Consider the following 23001-nt stretch of genomic DNA (forward strand, 5'->3'; position numbering starts at 1 on the left):
GTACTCTATGGGGCACTTGCAAAACAGTTCAGAAATAGTACTGTTTTCACAGCAGGATGTGAATAAAATCCAATAAATCAAGATTAGGGCCACACATATTAAAAGGCTACTTATGTACAACTAAGGTCTTATGGAAGAAAGCTTGCAGTCAGAAAAATAATAAAACTTAAGGATCAAATTATTAATGATATGCACTTCACTTCCAGTTTGTCCTAGCTTTTGAATGCTTGAATTAGCAGATTTATTTTAAAACAACTGAACTTACGTTATCAAAAGAAAAATAAGCAATCCATGAGACTCAAATTGAACACAGAGTAGGCGGGATCAAAAAATTTGTATTATCACAAAAGCCTACCTCTTCCTAACATAGTAAACATTAGGAGCAGCAGGTTTTATGTGGAAGCTGTTGAAATTAAAGAAACAATTTGCCCATGAGTTTCACAGTAGCTTGGCAACAACACAGAAATAGTGAGAATCTGATCTTTGGCTCCAACAATCAGTGTGTTCTAATAAAAAGAATTCTGTATTTTCCATAACTTTGACCTTTATCATTCTGTTCAATTTGTCTATTCTCTTTCCTACTCTCCTTTTTCACCACCTATTCCGTCTCAGTCTCCATTTCAGATTTCCCCTCCACCATTACATGTTTGATATCCATTTGTCCAACCTGGCCCAGTTCCTTGCCTCCAATTTCACATCCAAAGAAAGCAAGCAGTAGGAAGCTTAGAGGTGAAAACATGAAATGCTCTGTCACTCATTTTATACCCTCTCAGACCCAGTTTAAAACCAGTTTCCTGACGAATCTCAAACTCATCCTAGTTAATGTGATTTCGCCTACTCCCAGAACTAGCTGCTCACTCCTTGATTCAAGAAGTGTATTCTTTCACATCCTGAAGCCATCACAACAGTGCATTGCATATAGAAGATATAGATCTCTGCTCTCAGTCCTGTGCACAGACTTATTCAGCTCTAAGCTGCACCCTAGCTAACAATGTCTGTGCTAAAATTTAACCAAAAGTCTCCAGCAGCTCTTTGGATATGGAAACAGAAAGCACAGTTCTTGATCAAATACAGGCAGGTGCCTTTTTTTGATCTTAAAATAACTGAAAATATTTAATCCTGAAGCAAAGCTTATCCCTCTTACCAAAAGAAAGATGATGTCCCAGCTCACAAAAGCTTTGAGCATCTAAAAATAATTAGACTTTCTCATTTAAAAATGGAAGAAATGACACATTTCCTTATGTCTACGAGCCACAGCACATATAATTATCTCAAGAGATCAGATGACATATAGTAACTTGTTTACACATCAGATTGACGCTCCTTGACCTTAGAAGCAGCTTATGCCATTTTGGCTGGCATAATAGTTCTGCTCAGAAAAAAACCCCAAAGATCAGAAAAGTAAAGAACTTAAAAACAGGGTTTTATCTGAAACCTCATATCCTGAATAGGTGGCAGTACCAGCTCTCCTTATTGGAAAGGACATGTTCTAGGCCACATAGTCCTGAACTGCAGTGTTCTTCAAATCACTTGAGCACTTACTAAAGCTCAGTGATATGCTTGCTTTGATTGCTGAGGGAGAAACTGACTAGTGTTAAGACACCTTCAAAATATTTTAATGCTCACAAGTTAAGCAACAATATGTAAATTTGCTTTCATGACCTTTTAAAGAGAAAAAATGCATTTCAAAGACTGTTTTCTGTAATTACAAAGACAACACTGGTGAAATATAGTTTACAGTTTAATATATTTTACTCAGTATGTACACTGTTCTCCAAACAACTTGGGTCATACAAAGGCATGTAGTTTAAGAAGTGTTAAGCAACCACCCTATCATCTGTTACATGGGATATGTCTTAGCTGGTTTTGCTTCTTCCAGCTCAGTGTCCAACCAGCGGTATCTGCGGTGACGGCGCAGAACTTCGATTGCTTTTTGTTCTAGTGATGTTGGTTGAATACCCAGGTCTTCCAAACCAGGAAGATCAGGAAATGTCATGTCTGTTATGTGAAACTTTATAAAGAAAAGAGAAAAAAAAAAAAAGAAAAGAGGAAATTCACTTGATAGAATGAACAGCATTACATCCAATACAATTATTCACTTGCTAAAAAAAAGTATTGTGTACTTATACTTGAGGTCAGTTCCAATTTTTTGGAATTTTCTACAAATGGCAGCTCTTGGGAGATTCTACTGCAATTTCAAGGCTGCAGATATAAGACTGTTTCCCCAAAGAAAGAACCCCACAATATAATGCACTGCTGCATCTTGTACTAGATCTGAAGAACTATTTGAACACAACTGTGGACTCAGACAACTCCATGTGTCAGTCCCAGTGCCTCGATCATAATTTTGGCTCAGTGTTTTTCCTTTGGAGGGGAAAAGATTCAGTGTGGCCCTACAGAACTATGGCATAATTATACAAGGTATTGAGTACCCAGTGTACTTTGACAGGAGATACAGATGTTCTGCATCTGGCAAAAAGTCCTTAAGGCTTCAAACTGAATCAGGAATAAACAGCAGAGACACATGCAGAAAGTGTCTTAATTTTTCTCCTGCAGGTATACATTATTGGGAAGATTACTACATTGCAACCATAAAATTAGGCCAAATTTGTAAGGGCATATTTGAGCTGCAGTTATATACATTCTGCTTCATCAAGAAAACATATGTCAAATTATCACCTTTGGTAGATTGTTTTTCTCTGTTCATGGTTTACAACAGGGTCCTGTACAGGACAAATATTTAATTCTATTATCATATTGGCAACACATATGATCTATGTTTTAGAAAATGAGGATTTCTCTTATGCTATTATTCCTTGAAAGGTCTTTAAGTCAATCACATGTAATTTTGTGTAGATTACTTAAAGGATAGAGAGCTGTGAAAGAGGAACAATTAAGACACAGAAGTGACATGAAGAAACTCCCTCATATAAGCCCATACTATATCTGAATTGCAGTAGTTTTAGTGATACAGTGCAGGCTTATTTTATGAAATGTAACTCTATAAATCACAAAGGCAGCTAGAAGTAAGGTTTTCAGGAGATGTTACATCTACGTCCTGGGTCAATACAGTGAAGAGAACTACACCACCAACTCCCTCTAGTATGGGGGACGAGTCAGTGGTTTGGTGGGGAGAAGCTTTGCACTAGCTTGTGAATAAGCTTAACTCTTATTACATATACTGTCCACAGTTTTTTCACAATTATTTCCAAACAGAATAGGAAACTGGTTTATTTCACAGATGGAGAAATGTAAACATAGAAATTAATTGCTTACAGCTATTCAGTAAGCAGCTCTAAGTATAGGACCCAGTTCTCCCTGAATCATGGTAGCACTCTGTCTCAAATTAATTTGGGGACACTCAGGTCAAAATAGGCTATTGATACTGCACCTAACGCAAGGCATTAAAACTCCAACTCTGCAAAACAGTTGTGAGAGTACCTGCAACCTTCAGACAGCAGCAAGCTTAGAGTCTTTTGAAGTGCATGACCCTATCTTTGCTAACCTACACATGTAACAACAGTTTTGGCATTAATACTTGCTAAATCACTGTTTTTTCTTCACTTGCAATTGTTTTTTTGCAAGTTATTTCTCCACCTCCACTTAGACACTCTTGAGAAGTTAGGAATAAACATGAAGTTGCAACATGTTCACAAGAAATGCCCTCTAGTGTTAAGTGAGAATCTGGGCTGTGTCCAGTGCTGTCAGTTCGACTTGAGTTAATGTTAAAAATGCCATTATCTGGATAGTATAAGTGATTTCAATGTATCTAGAGGTACATAAACTCACTAGTTACCTAGAATTGGAGAGCATACCCTGCCCCAATACCTTAGCTGCACATTGCACATCCAATCTCTACTTTGGCTTTGCTACTTTCAACAGCATGTGTTCTGGGGGGAAGGGGAAGGGGCACAGCAAAGCATGCAGCCTTGACCACTTCTAACACTTAAGAAGGTTGGGCCCTTTCCCCACCTCCATCATGTTACTTCTTGCTATATAACCCTCTCACCAATTTTTTCAACCGCTTTCTTAAAAGTATTTAGAGAAATATGTTAACTGTTCTTCCTCCACCAATGCTAGTGGAAAGACTACATCATAATGATGACTTTTAAAAAAAAATTCAGTTACTCCCTTTCTCTTACTAAGTCTTTATGACTACACCAGAGGGCTCTGCTTTGACAGTTGGCACTGTTAACAGGTCTGGACAAGTAAGTTAAGAGCGAGATTGCAGAACAGTAGCTGCAGCAATTGTATGGCAGGAATCATAACCATTTTTGAGGAAGGTTATATATAGACACCTTTAAAAATTTAAATTTTTGTAGAATCCAAACAGTCTGAAAGGAATTCTTTATAGTCAAATTCTAGCCACTGAACTGACTGCAATACTACACCACATGATATACACACATTTCAGCACTCCTTGAATCCCAAACTACAAGTGCAAATTACAAATACACAATGAAACATTTCCCAATAATAATTTGTGGATTGTCCTACGCTTACCCGGTCCACTTTGTCTCGTGTTAACCATGGTTCAAATGGATTAATCTCAAAGCATCTTGCAACTAAACTGTAATCAGAAAGAGTATTGCAAAAGTACAGTCATTATCCAGATGCATAGAAGAAAAACAAGAACTGGTAAAAATATTTCACAAGTAATAGACAGTGAGCAAGAGCTTGTTCTGTAGCTATTGCAAGCTACGAATTCATTAAAGCATTGAACGTGCCAGCCAGCAAGTTCTTAGCTGTCCTTCTGGTAACTTTAACTGTTTGCTACTGAATTATTTGATCTCCTATTCTTTTACTTTGGAAGGGAATAGAGGAGCAGATATCTAGAAGTAAAAATCATCATTAGTGGGTGGGGAAAGTAAACCTCTACATCCAGTTCCCCACACACCAGGGAGTTCAATCTTGCCCCTGCCTCTCCTCCAAACACTCTTCCTGTGGAGGCAGTAATCCAATTAGTCATGAAGTTTGATTCAATGCCTCCATGAGAAAACATGCTTGCTGACAACTAAATGAGTTAAGAGCTGTACAAACAAGACAATGGAATCTGGAGCAATCTGAATCTATAAAAAGGATATTTGCAATTTCCAGAAATTAAGTTTCCCTTGAAAGAAAGAAAATCTGGCAGAGAAAAGAAACTAACACTACAGCTCTTGCTCAATGTCTTGGGACCAATAGTATTGAAGGTAGACTGTCTTACTATGCTCACCTGGCAGTCTAGGGTGTTACTAAGTTACTGTACATAAACTGAACTAGGCGTATCCACCTTTTAGATGCACTCTTTTCTCAAAAATATGAAATACCACTTAATTTAGCCCATAAAGAAAAAAACATTACACAGACGACAGCAAATGTGAATAAAACTATTAAGCACCCACATAGTCACTTTTTAAAAAGCTGCTCTGTGTCAGCTGAGCCATGTTAACTGATGCTTCTACAGCCAATTCAGAAACAGTCACAACACATTTAAGATGTTATTCTAGCATCACTCATCATCAGTTACATGAATCCAATGTTGACTCCTATTAGCTGATTGGTAGCAGGGTTTTAACATTGGTGACTTTTTTTAGCTTACTAGCTTGCATTGTACTAAAATTGAGGAGGACCAGCACCCCAAACATTAACACATCTCAATCATGCTGGGGGAAACTTCTGAAACGGCATTTACTGTTTGAGGCAGCTCTTCAAAAGAATATGACTATGCCTTAAGGACTAGGCCCAGGCTTAGATTTATACTGCACTTTTTCATGCACTTTTATTCAGTAGCTGCAATTCAGCAAATCAGTTTCTATCCTCAGTGCACCCTGAGGCCAAAATGTACAGTTGCAGAAGCAGCTCAGTGCATGCAAACAGAGCCTTCGCAGTCCATCCACTGTAGTCAACTGATGTGATGCTACACCCTTCCCTTGTTCCGATTTATTACCATCTTCTAAAGATGTTACTGCCCTCATATCACAGACAAAGAAATGCTTGCTCAAAACTCCACTGCTCAAATTCCCAGGCCAAGATATCCATACAAACTTACCTCCAACACTGCCTCAAATCAATACAAAGGACTGAATTAGAAAGTCAATCAATACCCATACCCACCCTTACCCCAACTCTGCTTCCCAGGTGACAGTGCTCACCAGAGTGGAAGGATAGCTGACAGTAGCAATACCTTAAACTGCTGCAGAAAAATCTGTCAGGGCCTACTTTCAGCAACATACACACATATTTTCCCTGTGGTACTATTAAAAGTTTGTTTAGTTTGCTACTGAATGTCTCTACTTAGGACCTTTTGCTACTTTTTGAATCAGAAAAGCCATTCAATGACTCTGGAATAGTTATGTTTATTTACAAGTACACCTTTCCTACACTAGCTCATTAAATGCAGGCCTGTGGATGAGCAGAAGACTCAAAGCTAGCTAACAGTACCTAGGGAAAGCCAGTTTCTACAATCCTATCATGTTAAGTAACATCTGGCAATATTAAATAACTAATGCAACAGTTATTTACGCTTCTGTGCCGTCTGGTGGATGCCAAGTTCTTAGTGAAGGAAGGATTCCACTTACTGGTAGAGAGGGCGTGGAAGTGGATAGGGAAGAAAGGTTCGAAAGGTAACAGCATAGATGTATTCTACCATGTCATACAGGAGGTACCGGTTAGGTCTGAAAGAAAAAGCAACAAACATTATAGGTAAGTTAGGTATATTTAAATATTTACAGCAAGAGACAAAAATTTTAAAGCCCTCCACCCCCAAGCCTACCAATGGCCTGTTTTCTTCAATCTAAATGATTTGTCAGATTTGTCATTTTCCTCACACGAGGGGAACAAATTTTGGCTCTCCAGATTCTGTACTGTTTGAAATAAAGACGGATTAAGTTAGAAAAACGTATCATCTGACATCAGTGATGGTAACAGTGTAAGTCATAAGTTGCAAAATTGTTTTGTCACCGAGTTGGGTGCCAATGCTCAGGTGCTGGCAGGGAGCGGAGCTGCAGGGGCAGCCTATGTGGAGAGGTTGGGGCTGCCCTGTGCTGGGCACAGCTGGCTCCAGCAGACCCACAGCAGGGCACAGCTGAGCCCCTCAGACAAGATGGTGGCGCCTCTGGGAAAACATATTTAAGGAAAGGCAAAAATGTCACACAGGCATAGAGGAGTGAGGAATATCTGTGAGAAACAGCCCTGCAGAAACCAAGGTGACAGCAGGAGGCACCCAAGCAGAGATTCCTCTCCTCACAGAGACCCACAGTGGAGCAGGTTTATCTTGAAGGACTGCAGCCCATGGAAGAGCCCATGCTGGAGCTGGGGAAAGTGTGAAGAGGAAGGAGTGGCAGAGAGGAGCTGTTATGGACTGACCCCAGAGAGGGTAGGAGTGAAGGATTGAAGTTGATCCTGGGAAAAGGGTGGAGGAGAGAAGGTGTTGTTTTACTGTTTTTGTGCTTTCGTCTTTATTTCACACTATTCAAATCTATTTTAATTGACAGTAAATTAAATTAATTTTTCCCAAGTCGAATCTGTTTGGCCCATGACAGTAACTGGTAACCAATCTCTCTATCTCAACCCATAAACTTTTCATACTAGTTTGTCCTGCTGTCCTGTTGAGGAGGGGGAGTGAACAGCTGGTGGGCATCTGGCTGCTGGCCAAGGCTAATCCACCACAATCATACTGAATAACATGTATTCTGTGTACTTTTAAAGCACACCTTTAATGTGCCTCCTCCATGCTGACTTAAATTCTGAATACAAGATTTTCAGTGCTGTGAGAGGACTGAATTTGTACAAGTCTTGTACAAGCCACTTGGCAGTTTGTAATAAAAGGAAGACAGAAAGCAAATGGTAAAATTAATAAAGGTTTGTTAACAAGACATGCCACCTTTGGTAGCAAGTGGCTGCAAGGAAATTTATTGTTCTCTTCAAAAACAAGAGGAAGAAACTAAGGTAAATTCCCCCAAAAGAATGCATTCCTCCTCACAAGATGGAGGGAAGGAAGCAGTCAGTCTCCTGCACACCTGCAGTAGTTTAAGAGAAACAGATACCATTGGGAGTTCCCATTCTTTCCTTGTTCAGACTTTGCCTTAGCATTTTAATACTCTATAGATGGCTCAGATTGAAACAGATATCTCCCTTGGCTTTCAAGGCAACTTGCTGGTATTCCAAAACATCCTGAAAATCTTCACAACAATAACAACATCCTCATGCCTATCCAAAGGTAGTATATGCCAATTTCACTTTCATCCTGATATGCAAGAACCATGGAAGGATGTATAATATATCCAAACTTAAAAATGTGAAAACAAAGACAAATATTGTTTGTTCCTTTACAAATTACTAAACATTAACAATACAAATTCACCAAGAATAGTATCACGCTGAAGTGTCATTACATTAACCACAATACTAGCAGATGGCAAGCTCTAGAGAGCATTAGCATTCAAGACACAAGATTTAATGAGTGGATGAAGCAAAGCCAACGCCATGGGGGAAAGAAGGAAACTGGTAAAAAAAACATACCAAATATTCAGGAATTCAGAAGTAGCAATGACACTACTAGCTGTCAGTTAAAACTATTCCAGCGTATAGTAGGAAGGAAGGGAAAAACACAACAAAACAAACCCACCACAGAAATAGAATGGTCTTTAACAAAACTAGTATTTTAAACTCAAACTGGTAACTCCTTTTAAAAAAATAAAAACACATGTCATACAGCTTTAGTCAAGGGTTACGCTGCACAGTTCCTTTGGTTTTCCAACAGCGATTTGGATCTTCAATTTAGACCATCACTTATTCAAAGTCTTTTCAGTCACTGTTATTGTGCCTGAAACTATATTCCTTGCAATGACAGCCTGGCATCCTTGCTTGAATTCCTGCATCTGAAACCTGGGCACTGAACTCCTGGCCTTCTGTAAATTGCCAAAAAATGAGACTTAGAAACCGTAACATTCAAAGTTTAGCCAATTGCTCTTCCATTTGGCTGCAAATAGGGTTCTATTTAGTGTGCAATTCTCAATTCCTCCTGCAGTTGCAGCAGTTGCTTCTGCTGAGACAGTGATGAAACTAAAAATAGGCGCCTCTCCCTACTTTTGGGTCAATATATATCCAAAGCCACCTGCCACATCTTCAAGTTTGCCCCCAAGAGATAAAATAGTCACTCAAAGGGTAATTTCTATTCTCTTTGATAAAAAAAGTGGTTTTGAATGGCTGTTTGTCATTTGTTTCCAGTTGTTCTTTAGTGTGATGCTTCATATCATCCCTGTGATCTGAAAGCAACTTCAAGTTACTTAATAACCTTATTGTTGCTGTTAGTAGTCCTTTTAGACCATTGCTAGCTTCTCTCTTATTCTGCTAGTTTTTGAGCAGAAGTTCCTCAGCGTGATCCAAAAGAAGTTGAAGGGCTGCTTGCTGCCTTTTCCAGAACACCAGCATACAGCACACCTAGCCTAGCTGCCAGGATAGCATCTTCTTCAACACCTCAGTTACAGCACTGAAGAAAGTGACATCACACAAGATGAACCAGAAATGATCTCTGCACTATGGGAATAAAGGGCTGTCACTGCAATGGCGTCACAAAACAAACATGGAAAAAACAATGTAATCTTAGAAAAACCTTTTGCAAAATACAGATACTATGCACATTTTTAGTGTATAAGGGGGTAAGACAGAGATATGCATGCAACAGGAAAAAGAGAGCTGTTCAGCATCAGTTGTATCTTGACTAATTAGCAACTGTTTTCTTTATCCATCAATCTAATGTTCCTTTTACCACATATACTGGATGAAGACCAGTTCCAGTGCTATGTTACAGTTTCAAAATATGGACCCATTACCTTGGCATTTGCCACAATGTTTATTCTTAATGCTAATGACCTATTCTGGCTTGGAGCTTTTGTACACAAAAATATTCCAAGAGATCCACTGTCTCTACCCATTTTAATTCTAAGTGGTTTACACACAACTTTTGCAGAATTTTCTCCAAACCTATGTCGTCTAGCAAGTTTCCCAAGACTGCCTATTTCTTTGTGTGCACATACATAACGTTAAACGCAATGAGGCCCAAACTAGGATTTTCAGAGTACTCACAATAACAGCTTGAGTCATTTTTCCTCCCAAAAAGGAGGTGGAATTTATTGCAGCTCAAACTGTGTGCATGGATAGAGAAATTAAATGTACTGTGCAGCATGCCAAAAAATGACACCAAAAAGAAGTACTTCAGTTAATTAGAATCAGAAAAGTAACCTACCCAGCCAAGGCATATGTTTTTCCTTTAGCATCAGGATCCTTAATTGCATTAATAATTGCCTTTGCTACATCAACCACCTGTGAGAAAAATTCAGACAATTATCAACAGAAAACAGGAATGCATGCACACAGTCCTCTTTCAGAAGTGATTTACAGGGGGAAAAGAAAAAAACAACACATATACAGGGTATGCAGGATTGTCTTGTTGTATTGAAAAAACTTACATATACCGGTTGCTTCACTGTTTTTTTGCCCAGAGAAATAAGAGGCACACCACCAAACCAGCGCATGTCTGACAAAGACACATAAATAACTTAAGAATAAAATCTGTGAATCCTTTCAGTAAGCAAATAACCAATACATTTTGAATACAGAGTGTGTATTTCTTCTTAAAACTGACTTAACTTAAAAAAAAAAGGGAATTACCACCCAATTCTAGTAGCACTTTTCAAGGCACATTTAGTTTTCTTAACAACAGTGATGGGAAGACTGTATTTACTGTTTAGAGTGGTTCAGAGATATCTCAACTTTGCAAGACAGAAACAGATTCCACTCTATCCTTTTGAGCAATTTTGCTGGTGATACATCAGAGTCATTATTGTTGCTTCTGAGCCCAGAACAACTCAGGTCAATTTTTACATTGGAGTATTACCAACTTGAAAAAACTACTTTCCGGGTAAACTACTCTGAGGGTTAAGATGACCAGTCTATAGCTCAGAACAACCTTTAAAAAAATGTTCTTTAAAAATCATTATTTAAAAAAAAAAATCTTTTAAAAAAATGCAACCAAAAACTACCACAATAGTACACCTCCCCAACTCAAAAAAAAAAAAAAAAAAATCAAACCACAAAGTCTAACTAGATTCAGAAAGAATTCAGTCATGAAATGAGTATTTATTATGTTTCCCATTACACACTATCAGCTACCAAAATACAGTACCTTCCTGATAAAAACATACCTCTCTGCTTTTCAAAAGAAGTCACATTTTCCTTCTGTTCTCTATGGACAGGTATACAAATCATACACGGTTTTTTATTTCAAGAGTACATACTTGCGTAATGATTGAGAAATCGGTCCTCTCTCCCAAACATCTCAGAGGGCTTCAAAATTATAGCATCTGGAAATTCTTCCTTCACTGCTTTCTCTCCAACAGCCTATCATTCAATTAAAACAAACACACCCATTAGATCCATTCTGAACAGACCAAAAGATGATGCCTTTTCAGAACTTAATGAATCCTGACTACAGCACTGAAAGAAATGACACCATAGTAGCACAAAAATTATTTACATCCAAGTCATTTGATCTTTGAGATGCTATATTAAGATAAAGGTGTCTCAGACCATCCCAAAAGTCACATAAATATGTAGATCATTTCTTCTATTTGAGATACTATACAGTCTCACTAGTGAAGTGACACAAATTTAAAGTGACGAAGTTCAAAAAGGAAGAAGCCCAACCTAAGTACTTCTTTTGCTTATATCAGACCAGAGCTTGTAAGAAAACAGAAAGTTTATTACTTCATTATCAGAACACTCCAAGAACTGCTTAAGTACCATTAGAAATTTCAGTGGTAGCTATCTACCTTCCACATGGGACTGGACAATAGAGTAAGGCCTAACCATCCTATAGGGTTGTGACGCATTGAGAGCTACCAAATTTTAACCCTGGTTTTAAAAAGATGTTATAGTAAAGACAAGGCAGAGTAAAGTGAGCTCAAACAAAACAAAAATAGCTGAAACTGGCACAGTAGCTGTATTAAAAAGAGAAAATCAGTAAATAGAAAATTATAGCTCCTAATAAGGAAAAAATAATAGGATACCAAAATGAGATTTTTTTTTTTTTTTGCTACAAGAGCAGGTAACAATCCCACTCTCCAAGGGCCTGTGATCATGATACTCATACGTCTTTGCATTTTGGCATCAACTACTTTGCTAGGTCATTCCAGCCTTAGATGTTATGCCTGATACCAGATTCCAAACCAACAAACTAGTTTCTCTTTCTTAATACCAATTTTAGATGCAAAGATATTCAAGGATAGAAGAAAGGATGAGTTTTCAGGAATACAAAATCTACTTCCCTGCAAAGCATATGAAATATTAAGGAGGATTTTTAGCTCCAATAAGCACAGTAACTCAAAAATTCCTCAGCTGCAGAAAACATTCAATAGTAAATTCATACACTGATTTCCTTCAAACAGACCCGGGGTGGGGGGGAAAGCAGAGAGGGGGTGTGGGGGGAGTAGGCTCTCAAAACATATTCAAAAGGTTTCCAGACTTACTTTACTCCTGAGGTATTTGGAAGGACTCTTCATGCTAGCATTCAGGTGAGAGATATGAATGAGTGTTTCCACACCAGCTTCCCTAGTTATCTGTGCAATACTTTTAGGAATATTTACAAATTCATCTTCAAAACTGAAGTTTCTAAAACAAGGCAAAAAACAAATTTTAATTTAAGAACAATAAACAGTGGTTCCCTACCAACTAATAGCAATCATTACATATTACTTGAATATATTTCAAAAAACCTATCTTGATGCTATTTGTTAGAAGTTTCCCTTCATGAGGGACTCTTCATATAATAAAAATGTGATGTAAGTGAAATGCAACAGTAAGCTTCAATTACAGCAATGGTACTGTGCTTTTTCATCTGTTAAGACTAAATCAGTATGAAAAATCCTCTTGCCTACTTGTCTGTGACAAACCAGAAACTCTTCCCAAGTTTAAAAAAAAAAAAAAAAAAATCTGTTTTCAAGAGAAGTGCTGCACCTTGAAATCTGAGGAAAGCTGTCTTTTTACAACACCTGTTCAAAATGGGACTTGATTTGATGCACTCAATTACACTACAAAGGAGCTCAAAAATTCTGAGCAGCCTAAGTTACAGCAGATGCTAGGCATTGGGAAAGTTGACAAAAACAGACCAAGGAACTCATAGGTGCTTATGTAAATGGGAAATTTTACATTTACAGAACAGGTAGAACCATTTCATAGCAGCTATAAGGGACTTCAAGGAGAAGCATGCAGAAAGAACACCTCTACTCACTTTATGGCATCCAAGGGGCCTAAATTAGGGGGCTTCAACTGTAATCTAGTTTGGCATCTGATCAAGAACAATACAGAAGCTCTGTCTCCAAGCAGAACTGACATTATAGGCTGGCAACAATCCCAAAATTCCTTCCAACTATCCCAAGAATACAAGCGAGAGAATTGGCTTCTCATGTTTTTATAGCGTCCTTGTAAACACCCTGCTCCGTCATTTCTATTTGCTTTGTGTAACAAACATCTTGTCCAGATGTCCATGTGTCTCTCTCTCTGTCCTTATCTACTCCCACAGCTCTTCAGATCCCACTGGAGTCTAAAGAAAGCCTTAAAAATAAAAAGTTATTTTTGAGCCTTCAATAACTAATCTGATCCTGGGAACCATCACTCCTGTTCTACTCACAAAAATAGATTTTAGCAACACACAAGAACGAACAACATCCCTCCTGTAACTATGGAGTTTTCAAACAACATAGTATACACAGATGAGATTGTACACGAGTGCTAGGCAAAAAGGAAAGTATTTAATGGCAGGCTTTACTTTTTTTTGACTGATCTCTAGTTCTAATCTTACTCTTTTTTTTTTTTTTCCCCCCCTGCTTAAGTTTTTCATAGACTTTGGGATGATTACAATGGTTAGTCTGTCCTCATGTTTAACAGCCCATAGAATTATCTCAGGGTTCCAGCACCACCGTTGATACCAACATGGTAGATAAAATACATAAGAACATTTGTGCAATACAGTGGTAGGTTTTGGAACATCCAAAAGTCCTTAACATGTACCAAGACTCCTCTGCTTTTGAATCTGTTGAAACTGACCAGAGTGACAAGGTTTGGGGTTTTTTAACTAGAATGAAACTTTTTGTTGTCATTGTCATACTTCCTTTCAGTAACAAAGAAACCCTGCCTTATATAAATCATGCTTTTCATAAGAGTCCAGAAATTCTAAAGCGGGGAAAGTACACACGAAATACCTATCTGAAAGTTAAAAGGAGATTACATTGTCCTTGGTCCAACTGTACAGACTTTCTTTTCTTCCCTCACTTGCACATTACGAAGCAATTTCTTCTGTTCTGACAGCAATAGGAGTTTGAACACTTACATTCATAATTTAGTAACAGCACAAAACAATCCTGACAGGTTGGTTTCTACATTTTTATGTTATCCCAAAGTCTGAAGAAGATATAAAAAGAACCAAAAACTTTGTCAGATGCACAAGGCCAAAGTTAATTTAGGTTGGGTGGGCCCTTCCCCAACTAAACTGTGTTACAGACTCCAACAGTGGGACAAGGAATTAAGTGACTATCAGAAAAAGAAAGTACCCCTACAAATTTGAATGCAAAATCAAAGCATCTCCCAGAAGTTATGTATGATATTTGACTAGACAAGAAGCAGCTGAAGTAGGTGCTTGCCAACAGACACACTATTTTAGGAAAAATAATTGTACAATTTGAGAATACAACACCAAATAGCTGCTCACAAAAAAAAGAGCAAAGGCATTAGGCTTGTAAATGCAGATGAAACTGATATCTGCATTTGTTTCTGTCTACTACAATAGCAAAATTATGTACCGTATAAAGGCAAATTACACAACTAATGAGTTTTTGTCTGGAAGTTCTGCATAAGGCTTTAAATAAAGTTTTTTTAAATAAAGAACAGAATTGCACACATGCAAAAAAAACAGGCTATTACAGGTATTTTTAACTTAAAATAAATACGGGATTTTAAAAATGGATTTCAAAAAGGAACTGTTTTTTAAAAATTATTACCAAAAAATGCTTATGCAGCTAATGGTGTCTGTGCCAAAATTCTATCAAGGAATGACGCTATTAATCATAATCTTAGGGACTCTCCATCAGCTACTCCTGTTTATTAACATTTACCAGAGAATAGGAAAAGCTTGATCATAAGCTTATTCTAGTAGGCTACAATTCATCACTATGCCAAAAGTGATGATGCCAAAGGACAAAAGCCCAATGTAAATACGAGCTCACAGAAACTGGTGAACCTCTGTCAGCTATAGGAAGGCACCCAGCAAACATCTGTAAGGTGTATGAAAGCCGTACATTGAACTCTGACGGAACAAAAGCCGTACACTAGAAACTTATAGAAAGAATGCACTTTTCAAGAGCAGATCATAATCAGTATTCCAGTTAACCATTTAAAGAAATGTAAGAACTTTTACATGCAAAATTTCAGTTTTGTCTTTTCATAGAAGCCAAGAATAATGTCAGCATCGCTGCATACTGTACATATGCTGTAACATGTGGCTACAACGTCCAATACCTGGCACAAATCTACCTATATATAGTGCTGGAAAAAAAAAAAAAAAAAGGGAGAATTACTTTGTTTCCCATTCCTTTCCAACAAGATTAATGACCACATTGCTGTGTTCCACGGCTCTTCGGATAGAGTCTTTGTCCTTACAGTCCCACTCCTGTAACCAGAGCATCAAATGGGAAAAAGATGAGATAATGTGTACATAGGCATAATCAAAGAAAGATCTTTCACACCATTTCCATTTAGAGGCTAAACAATAGCTGGAGTTCTGACTTTGAGAATGATTAACAGACTTCCTTGTATAGCAATGGTATTGTATTTGATCTAGAGCCAAAGCTAGACTTACCAAGAAGAGAAGTTGCCCCAGGTCACCCATCGGTCGCAGATACATGAGGTCATACTGATCACAGCGATAGGGTATGATTACTTGAGATCCAATGCGACCTAAGCATTCAAAAGAAGTTTCATTTGTCTCAAGCTACTATGTAACCTTAAGGAGATCAATCTCTGAATATACAAAACTTCCTTTTTCCCTGGCATTAAAGCACAACAAATACACACAGATATCCTGAACAGTTATCTGCAAAGCTGAAAGTAGCATAGAAGTCAGTTTTTGAATCTACATCACTGGAATTCTTAAGCAGGGACATACTTGAATAGTTGAGCTTCTAAGACAAAATGCAGAAGCTTGTAAGATAAACAGTATAAGCTGCTAACAAACAACAAAGAAAAGAAAAATCACAGTGTGTGCTATAAAATAGTACAATACTTAAAAATGTGTCACATCTAAGGATATTTGCATTTTTTTAAGTTGCACGGAGAGAAGGAAAAAAAGGAGTTATTTTCTAAAACTCAAATTCAAAAGGGCATTATAAAGAATTCCAACCAAATTCCTGCAAACATTTTAGTAAAATGTCCTAAGGAGGCCAAAACCAGAAGAATCAAGTATGTGTTGCACCTCTCCTCAGATCAGCATTTTACAGACTGGAAAAAGTAGTATTTGAAGGAGAAACTTAAGGAGACTTATTTAATGATTTTAACCATGTTCTAAAGCTTCTAAATCTCATAGATTAAAATAGTTTTTACTAATCGTCACATCTTGGCACTTTAGTAGACCAAACACTATGAAAGTATCACACAACACACCTCTTCGCTTTTAAGATCCAAAAATGCCAGATATTTCTAGATTATCCTACAACCTGAGGGAAAACTAGAGTTTTGTTAAACACTTAATTTTTTTTAATTAGTACTCCTGGGGAACATTACCTAAACGGTTGACAACATATCGTCCCAGAAAACCTGTAGCCCCAAAGACCGTGGCCACGATGCCACTAACAGAGGATCGTCCACTTCTTCCATGAGGGATCACTGCATGATGAACTTGGCAGTGCTGCTGTAACACAGATGGTGCTGCAGCTAACACAGAAATGCCAGGGCCTACAACACAAAACGAGAGAGAGCATGTGATATAAGCTAAAAGTTATCAGTGTTAAACCATGGTTAATGTTATTTTTCCCATTACAGATCTGTTTTCTGTAATCTCCCTCCGCAAAACTTCCCATGTCAAGACTCCTGCCAGGCTATTTCAGAGATAGGTCAGAGGACAGTAGGCTTGAGGGAGCTCCTCATAAAAGTCAAAGACCAAACTAGGACATGAAAGGAGCAGACTAAGGTTATCAGTTCCTAAACAGCAAGTAAAGCTTAACTGACTAGCATTAGTACTTGATGTATAAGGTGAAGCACAAAAGTTTGGCAAAGAATACTTGCTACAGACAAGTCCCACCCAAGTACATCCACACCCTGCTCCCAGATCTGGTAACTGCAGGACAAAGACCTCACAATCACTCTAGGTGTAGCTAACCAGACTTAGTACCTCAGTCTAAATATAGCAGACCCAAACGTTGGAGGAGAAGGTAGCAATCCTTCTATATCACAGCTTTGGAGTGAAGGGAAATGAAAGGATCAAAGAGCCAGATCGATGATGCATAGAATACTGTCTCAAAGCTGTTCTTTTCTCAAGGAGCTATGAAGAGTTAAAAGAGCCACAGAAATAGGACATCAGTAAGATATTGACATAAGTTGACAAGGTAGCTCCAATAGGGAGTTTGAAGAGAAGAAACATGTCCTCTCCAACCAGGTTAGCCAAAAGCAAGAAATAAACCTCTTTTAAGAGATTTTTGAAATTATAAGTGTTTAACGTTACTACGTGTCCATGCTCATAAAAAGAAAGGAACAGCGGCACTAATGTTGTAGTCATGATGTTAAGAAGATAAAAAGGACAGGGTATGTTTGGACACAAATTCTGTTTTGTTAGATCAGCTGATAGAATTCAAACCAGAAAATCCAACAAGATTTCAGTGCCTGAAGGAGGTGTTTCTCTACCCAGAAGTCCATCTATTCCTCCTCTCTCCATACCCACAAATTGGAATAACAAAAGATACCACATCTCCAATTTTGTCCTGAAAGGTAGTTTGACACCCATTTAACTAAATAAAGCAATCACACATATACACTTGTACTTATCAAATTAATATACTATGCCTAGAAACTGTACTCCAGTTGGCTGATAGAAACAGGACAAAATAATATATTACCTACACAAACTTCAAGTCGGTGTATGACTTCCTAAAAAGCAACTCTCCTACAAAACAGGTCCAAGATCAGAACAGTTGAACTGGGCATGGTATCTGTCTTAAAGTGGCAGATATGCAGGGCCTTTCTGTTACGGAAGCAGAGACCTTGAGACTAACTATGAGAAAGAAAGAAAATACAGCCTATGATAAGCACCCATTAAAAAAACCCCACAAACAAACCATCTGACCATTTGTCAAACATCTGGAGTTTAATAGAGGTACCCACTCCTGTGATATCTAATTAATATCTAAAAACCTGACATGCAGTTTTGAAAGTGGCACAATATGTTCATATTAAACTTCATAATATCCCAAACTGAAATTTTAAGGAATATGCCAACTCATCACTGTCATTCACCACCTATCTTTGCTCTCTGCTTTTTCTATCACCCAGTTAATTTAACAATGCCCACTAAAATCTTTGTGTATACTTCTGCAGAATTACAGTGAAGGTGAAGACAGTAACTTCAAAGGATTTCCAATACAGCACATCTTAAAACACATTACCACGCTGTCCTTACAACACAGGCTACACAAACATACAGCCCATACCGTAGGTTTTTCCATTAAAAATTTTTGGAGCAGGGTGTTGCTTTTTTTCTTTATTCTTTTAAATTGAAACAACAGAACAAACTTGCAAATGAGATCAGGAGTGTGTACGGAATACTCTGTACAGAATAAAGCCTGTAGCTCTGTAATGGGTATCTGGAGAGTGAAGATTAACAAAGCTCAGTACAAGCTTAAGTGTAAAGGTTAGCACTGAGGGAGGCAGTTGGATGAACTTGTTATCTTCGTTAGTGTTCTGATAACTAGGGTTTTGTTACTTATTTTTTAGGAAAAGCAGACTCACAGAAAAATTACTGGGTTCTTTATAACCAGCAGGATTTCTTCAAGTATGCAAAAAAGCTACATGGTATGCTGAGATGGTAAAAGAGAAAGCTTGATGACCCATACTCCTTCTTAGTACTTTGTTTACATACACTTCTCTTTCTAAAGGTTTGTAAAACATAAAATAAAATTACACAATATCCATATTGTGTAATCTATCCAACAGAATTAACACTATTTCTGTTACTTTTAGATAGGAACATCTCAGGCCTTACAATATAAAACCTAAAAGCAACAGGATTTTAGTACACTGAGAACACCTGTTGAAAAACTATTATTAAACAGATCAACCCATGTAAGAAGGACAAGAAAGTTAATCTGAAAAAAATTCTACATGTCTTTCAACTACTTTGTGGCTTTTTTGCTGTTATTTCTGCAAAAATTATTGATGGCACGCTCTCCAGGATATCACTGTCACAATAACAAATAACATCCAATTACTCTCTTGTATTCTCCCACCTGTATGTATACACCTGTTGTTGCTTGCCTTATGCTGTAAGGTCTTTACTGGTGTACACATTTTCTTGTTCCACCACCGTAAAAGATCAGTCACAATATATCACCATCTGTGGTTAGGTGCCCAATGACTACTCTATTACAACAAAAAGTTGAGTTTTAAGGATATCCATGAGACTCAAAGTAAGCAGGCTAGAGACATCCTCACACTGATTCACAACCAGTAAACAACCTTCCATACAGCACGGAACCCTGTCAAAACACAACACTTATTAACTCCAGACTACGTAACTTACCAGAGTCATACAACTTTCAAAACCTGTGTTAGTATCTCCAGACTGAGCAGTACTTCTTAAAGGTCTGCATTTCCATGTAACACAGGCTTGCTCAGAGGTTCCTTCCCCAGAACAGTAGGATTTCATCTTCTTTGCCAACTACAATTTATTTGTCATTGGAAATTTTCTTTTACTATCCATACCTGAAGCAGCTTATGAATACTGATTTGGATTAAACCTCAATATTCACATTAAACCAGAACCGTCTTTTTCTTGAAAAGACACATTGCTCCAGTTAAAAGTATGCTAAATTCTTTCTTCACCTTTATCAGCCAACAACTGTTAGCCATCTCCCACTCTACCCAACAGAGGGGCATGTACTGAATAAATTTAACAAAAACATAGTCCTGCTTTGGTGGCAAAAGCCCAAATACATGCTTTAAATAAAACTTTGGTACTTGAGCATGCTTACAGATCATGGCCAAAATGTCAAGGCCACCTAAGAAACCGTAAAAGGAATCCAACCTTTTAGCCTGCAGGACAGCATTTCTCCTGAGATTTTGACAGTCCCAGTGAGACAACTTACTGTGCAGCTATGCCAGCAGCCTGAGCCAATCCCATGCGGCCCTTTGAGCTACAAACCCCAGTTCCCTAAAGAGAAGGAAGGCAGAAACCTGACCATTTCTGCCGCAAACAGTTATTCTAACCAGCTGCTTTTCAGACACTGCCAGCTCCCTCAGCCACCTCTACTCCGAGGGCGCCGCGCTGAGAGACAGGAGGCCAGCGGACAGGCGGCTAGCATAGCACCGCACAGGCTTGGCCAGAAAACGCAAGGGCAGTCTGGCTCCCCGCGGCCCCGTGGGGAAGAGCGGCGCGCCGGCCCCGGCCGTGACACTCACCTGCCCTTGGCACCAAGAGGCCGCGGAGAGCCCGAGAACAGCGAGCCACGGCCGCCATCTTGCTTTACCCACTAACCCTCGCGCCGGACGGCACGGGAACAGGGTCAAACCTCTCCCCTGGTGCGTGCGCAAGAGCAACCCATCGGGAAATGGGAGGGAGGGGGACTGCACCTGCGCAGTCCCGGCTTCCTCAGCACGCATGCGTGTACAGGGGACACGCTTCGTTTCCCGTCTCCTGCGGGACGGGGCGGAGCGGAGCTGCGGCACGTGCGGCCCCCGCCCCACGCTTGGGCCCCGCCCAGCCTCCCCCTGAGGGCAGGCGGGGCAGGGCGGGGGCTCCCGTCATCCGGTGTCGGCCCGCGGCCCTGCTGCAGCCCCTGCCGACCCCGCCGAGCGCCCCCCCCCCCCCTCCCCGGCCCCCGAGCAGAGCCGCGGGCGGCCGTTAGCCCCTGGCAGCGGAGCAGCTTCCGGGCTGGTGGGCTGGAGCCAAGCCAGCCCGTGGGGGACGGGGAGGCCGGGGGGTGAGCACCGTGGCGGGGTGCCGTGCACAGTCGGGGCCCGGCTGGGGAAGGGCACTTGAGGTCGTAGACTCACAGCTCTGGAGCCGGAATTTTGGAAGCACGCGAGAGAGGAATTTCGGAGAGAGGATGACCCCCAACTCATGCAGGTGCATTTGAACATCCCAAGCTTAAATATTTGTTAATCTCTCTAGGGGAACTGCTGTTTCACAGGTCCTTCCTTGCACCTGCTTCCGAGTGCCTGTCTGGTGGGAAATGAGCCAAGTCCAACAATTAAATGACAGTAACTTTGGCCGCTGATGAGGGGACTGGTTGAAAACATTTTCAGTAACTCATTACTTACACCTTACATTACCTGGCCTCATTAAATTAGCCTTTAATAGGAATTAAACAATTTTATGATTAGACATGCGACCACTCTCAAATTCCTAACTCCCTCTGTCATCCTAGGTCTTCAGCATTTCACTGAGACTTTTTTGCCTAAACAAGTGCTGCTGTGAATGTTGCATCATGATCACACACGGGGCACTCTAAATCTGCCACTTGCACTATTATAGCCTTGTTTTTCCCATGGGTTCCCATTGCTTCTTAGTCTGCATTGAATACAAATGGCCATTCTTTTGTAACCTGGCTTACACCACTGTAGCCAGTGCTCATATTCACCAAAAAGTTTTTAGAACATCAGCACAGTAAAAGGCAGAACAGTCAGGGAATATTTCTGGCAATTTGGTACAGATTCCAAAATACTCGATTTTAACTCAACTTCTCTGATGCAAATCCAAATGGCAGTTCTGCCAGAGCAGAACTCTGGCACAGCAGGGGATTGGGGGTTTGGGGCAAAAACCTGGATGCTCTGAATTCTGGCTATCTCCAGTTCTCAGCCACAACACACTTTTTTTTCTTTGACGTGTAAGCCAGGTGCACACCAAAGTAAAAGTGCTCATCTCTTTTTGCTGGTAGCCAGGAACCACAGCAGCAGGGCTCCTCCATCTCCCACCCCAAAACTACCTACACACTACCTTCCTCATGCTTGTTGGTCTCACCACAGCTTCTGAGTGGCCCACCCTTCAGGAAATCAAGTTTGTATGGTTGTGCTCAGATACAGTACAAAAGAGCTGAGGCTCACAATGTGTATTTGTATGTAATGGGTGCTTACGGAAAGTGGTAGGAATTTACCAAGCAAAGCTGGGTACCAAGCCCTATTTCAGAGCTGGAGCACAGATACATAGAATCATATAATCATAGAATGGTTTGGGTTGGAAGGGACTTTTAAAGATCGTCTAGTCCAAACCCCTTGCAATGAGCAGGGACATCTTCAACTAGACCAGGTTGCTCGGAGCTCCGTCCAGACTGACTTTGAATGTTTCCAGGGATGGGGCATCTACCACCTCTCTGGGCAACCTGTGCCAGTGTTCCACCACCCTCTTTGTGAAAAATTTCTTCCTTCTACCTAGTCTAAGTCTGCCTTCTTTTAGTTTAAAACCATTACCCCTTGTCCTATTTCAACAGGACCTGCTAAAAAGTCTGTCTCCATCTTTCTTATATGCCCCCTCTAGGTACTGGAAGGCTGCAATAAAGTCTCCCCGGAGCCTTCTCTTCTCCAGGCTGAAAAACCCCAACTCTCTCAGCCTTTCCTCATAGGAGAAGTGTTCCATTTCTCTGATCATTTTGGTGACCTTCCTCTGGACTCGCTCCAACAGATCCATGTCTTTCCTGTGCTGAGAGCTCCAGAGCTGGATGCAGGACTCCAGGTGGGGTCTCAGCAGAGTGAAGTAGAGGGGGCAGA

At 39.7% G+C, this 23001-nt stretch overlaps 1 protein-coding gene across 1 annotated transcript; it reads right to left on the reverse strand.

The window, feature by feature from the left end:
• Positions 1 to 1584: 1584 nt before the first annotated feature.
• Positions 1585 to 20755, reverse strand: NDUFA9 (NADH:ubiquinone oxidoreductase subunit A9; the record flags this gene model as incomplete). Its single annotated transcript, XM_082002008.1, has 11 exons — positions 1585 to 2011; positions 4504 to 4570; positions 6561 to 6656; positions 10229 to 10305; positions 10452 to 10519; positions 11280 to 11382; positions 12510 to 12651; positions 15612 to 15703; positions 15893 to 15990; positions 16813 to 16983; positions 20698 to 20755. The coding sequence occupies 11 exons, from the start codon at positions 20753 to 20755 to the stop codon at positions 1841 to 1843; spliced, it is 1143 nt and encodes a 380-aa protein (XP_081858134.1). The 3' UTR covers positions 1585 to 1840.
• Positions 20756 to 23001: the final 2246 nt, after the last annotated feature.

The sequence above is a fragment of the Phaethon aethereus genome, assembly GCF_964289735.1.
Source record: "Phaethon aethereus genome assembly, chromosome: 1".
Taxonomy (NCBI): Eukaryota; Metazoa; Chordata; class Aves; order Phaethontiformes; family Phaethontidae; genus Phaethon; species Phaethon aethereus.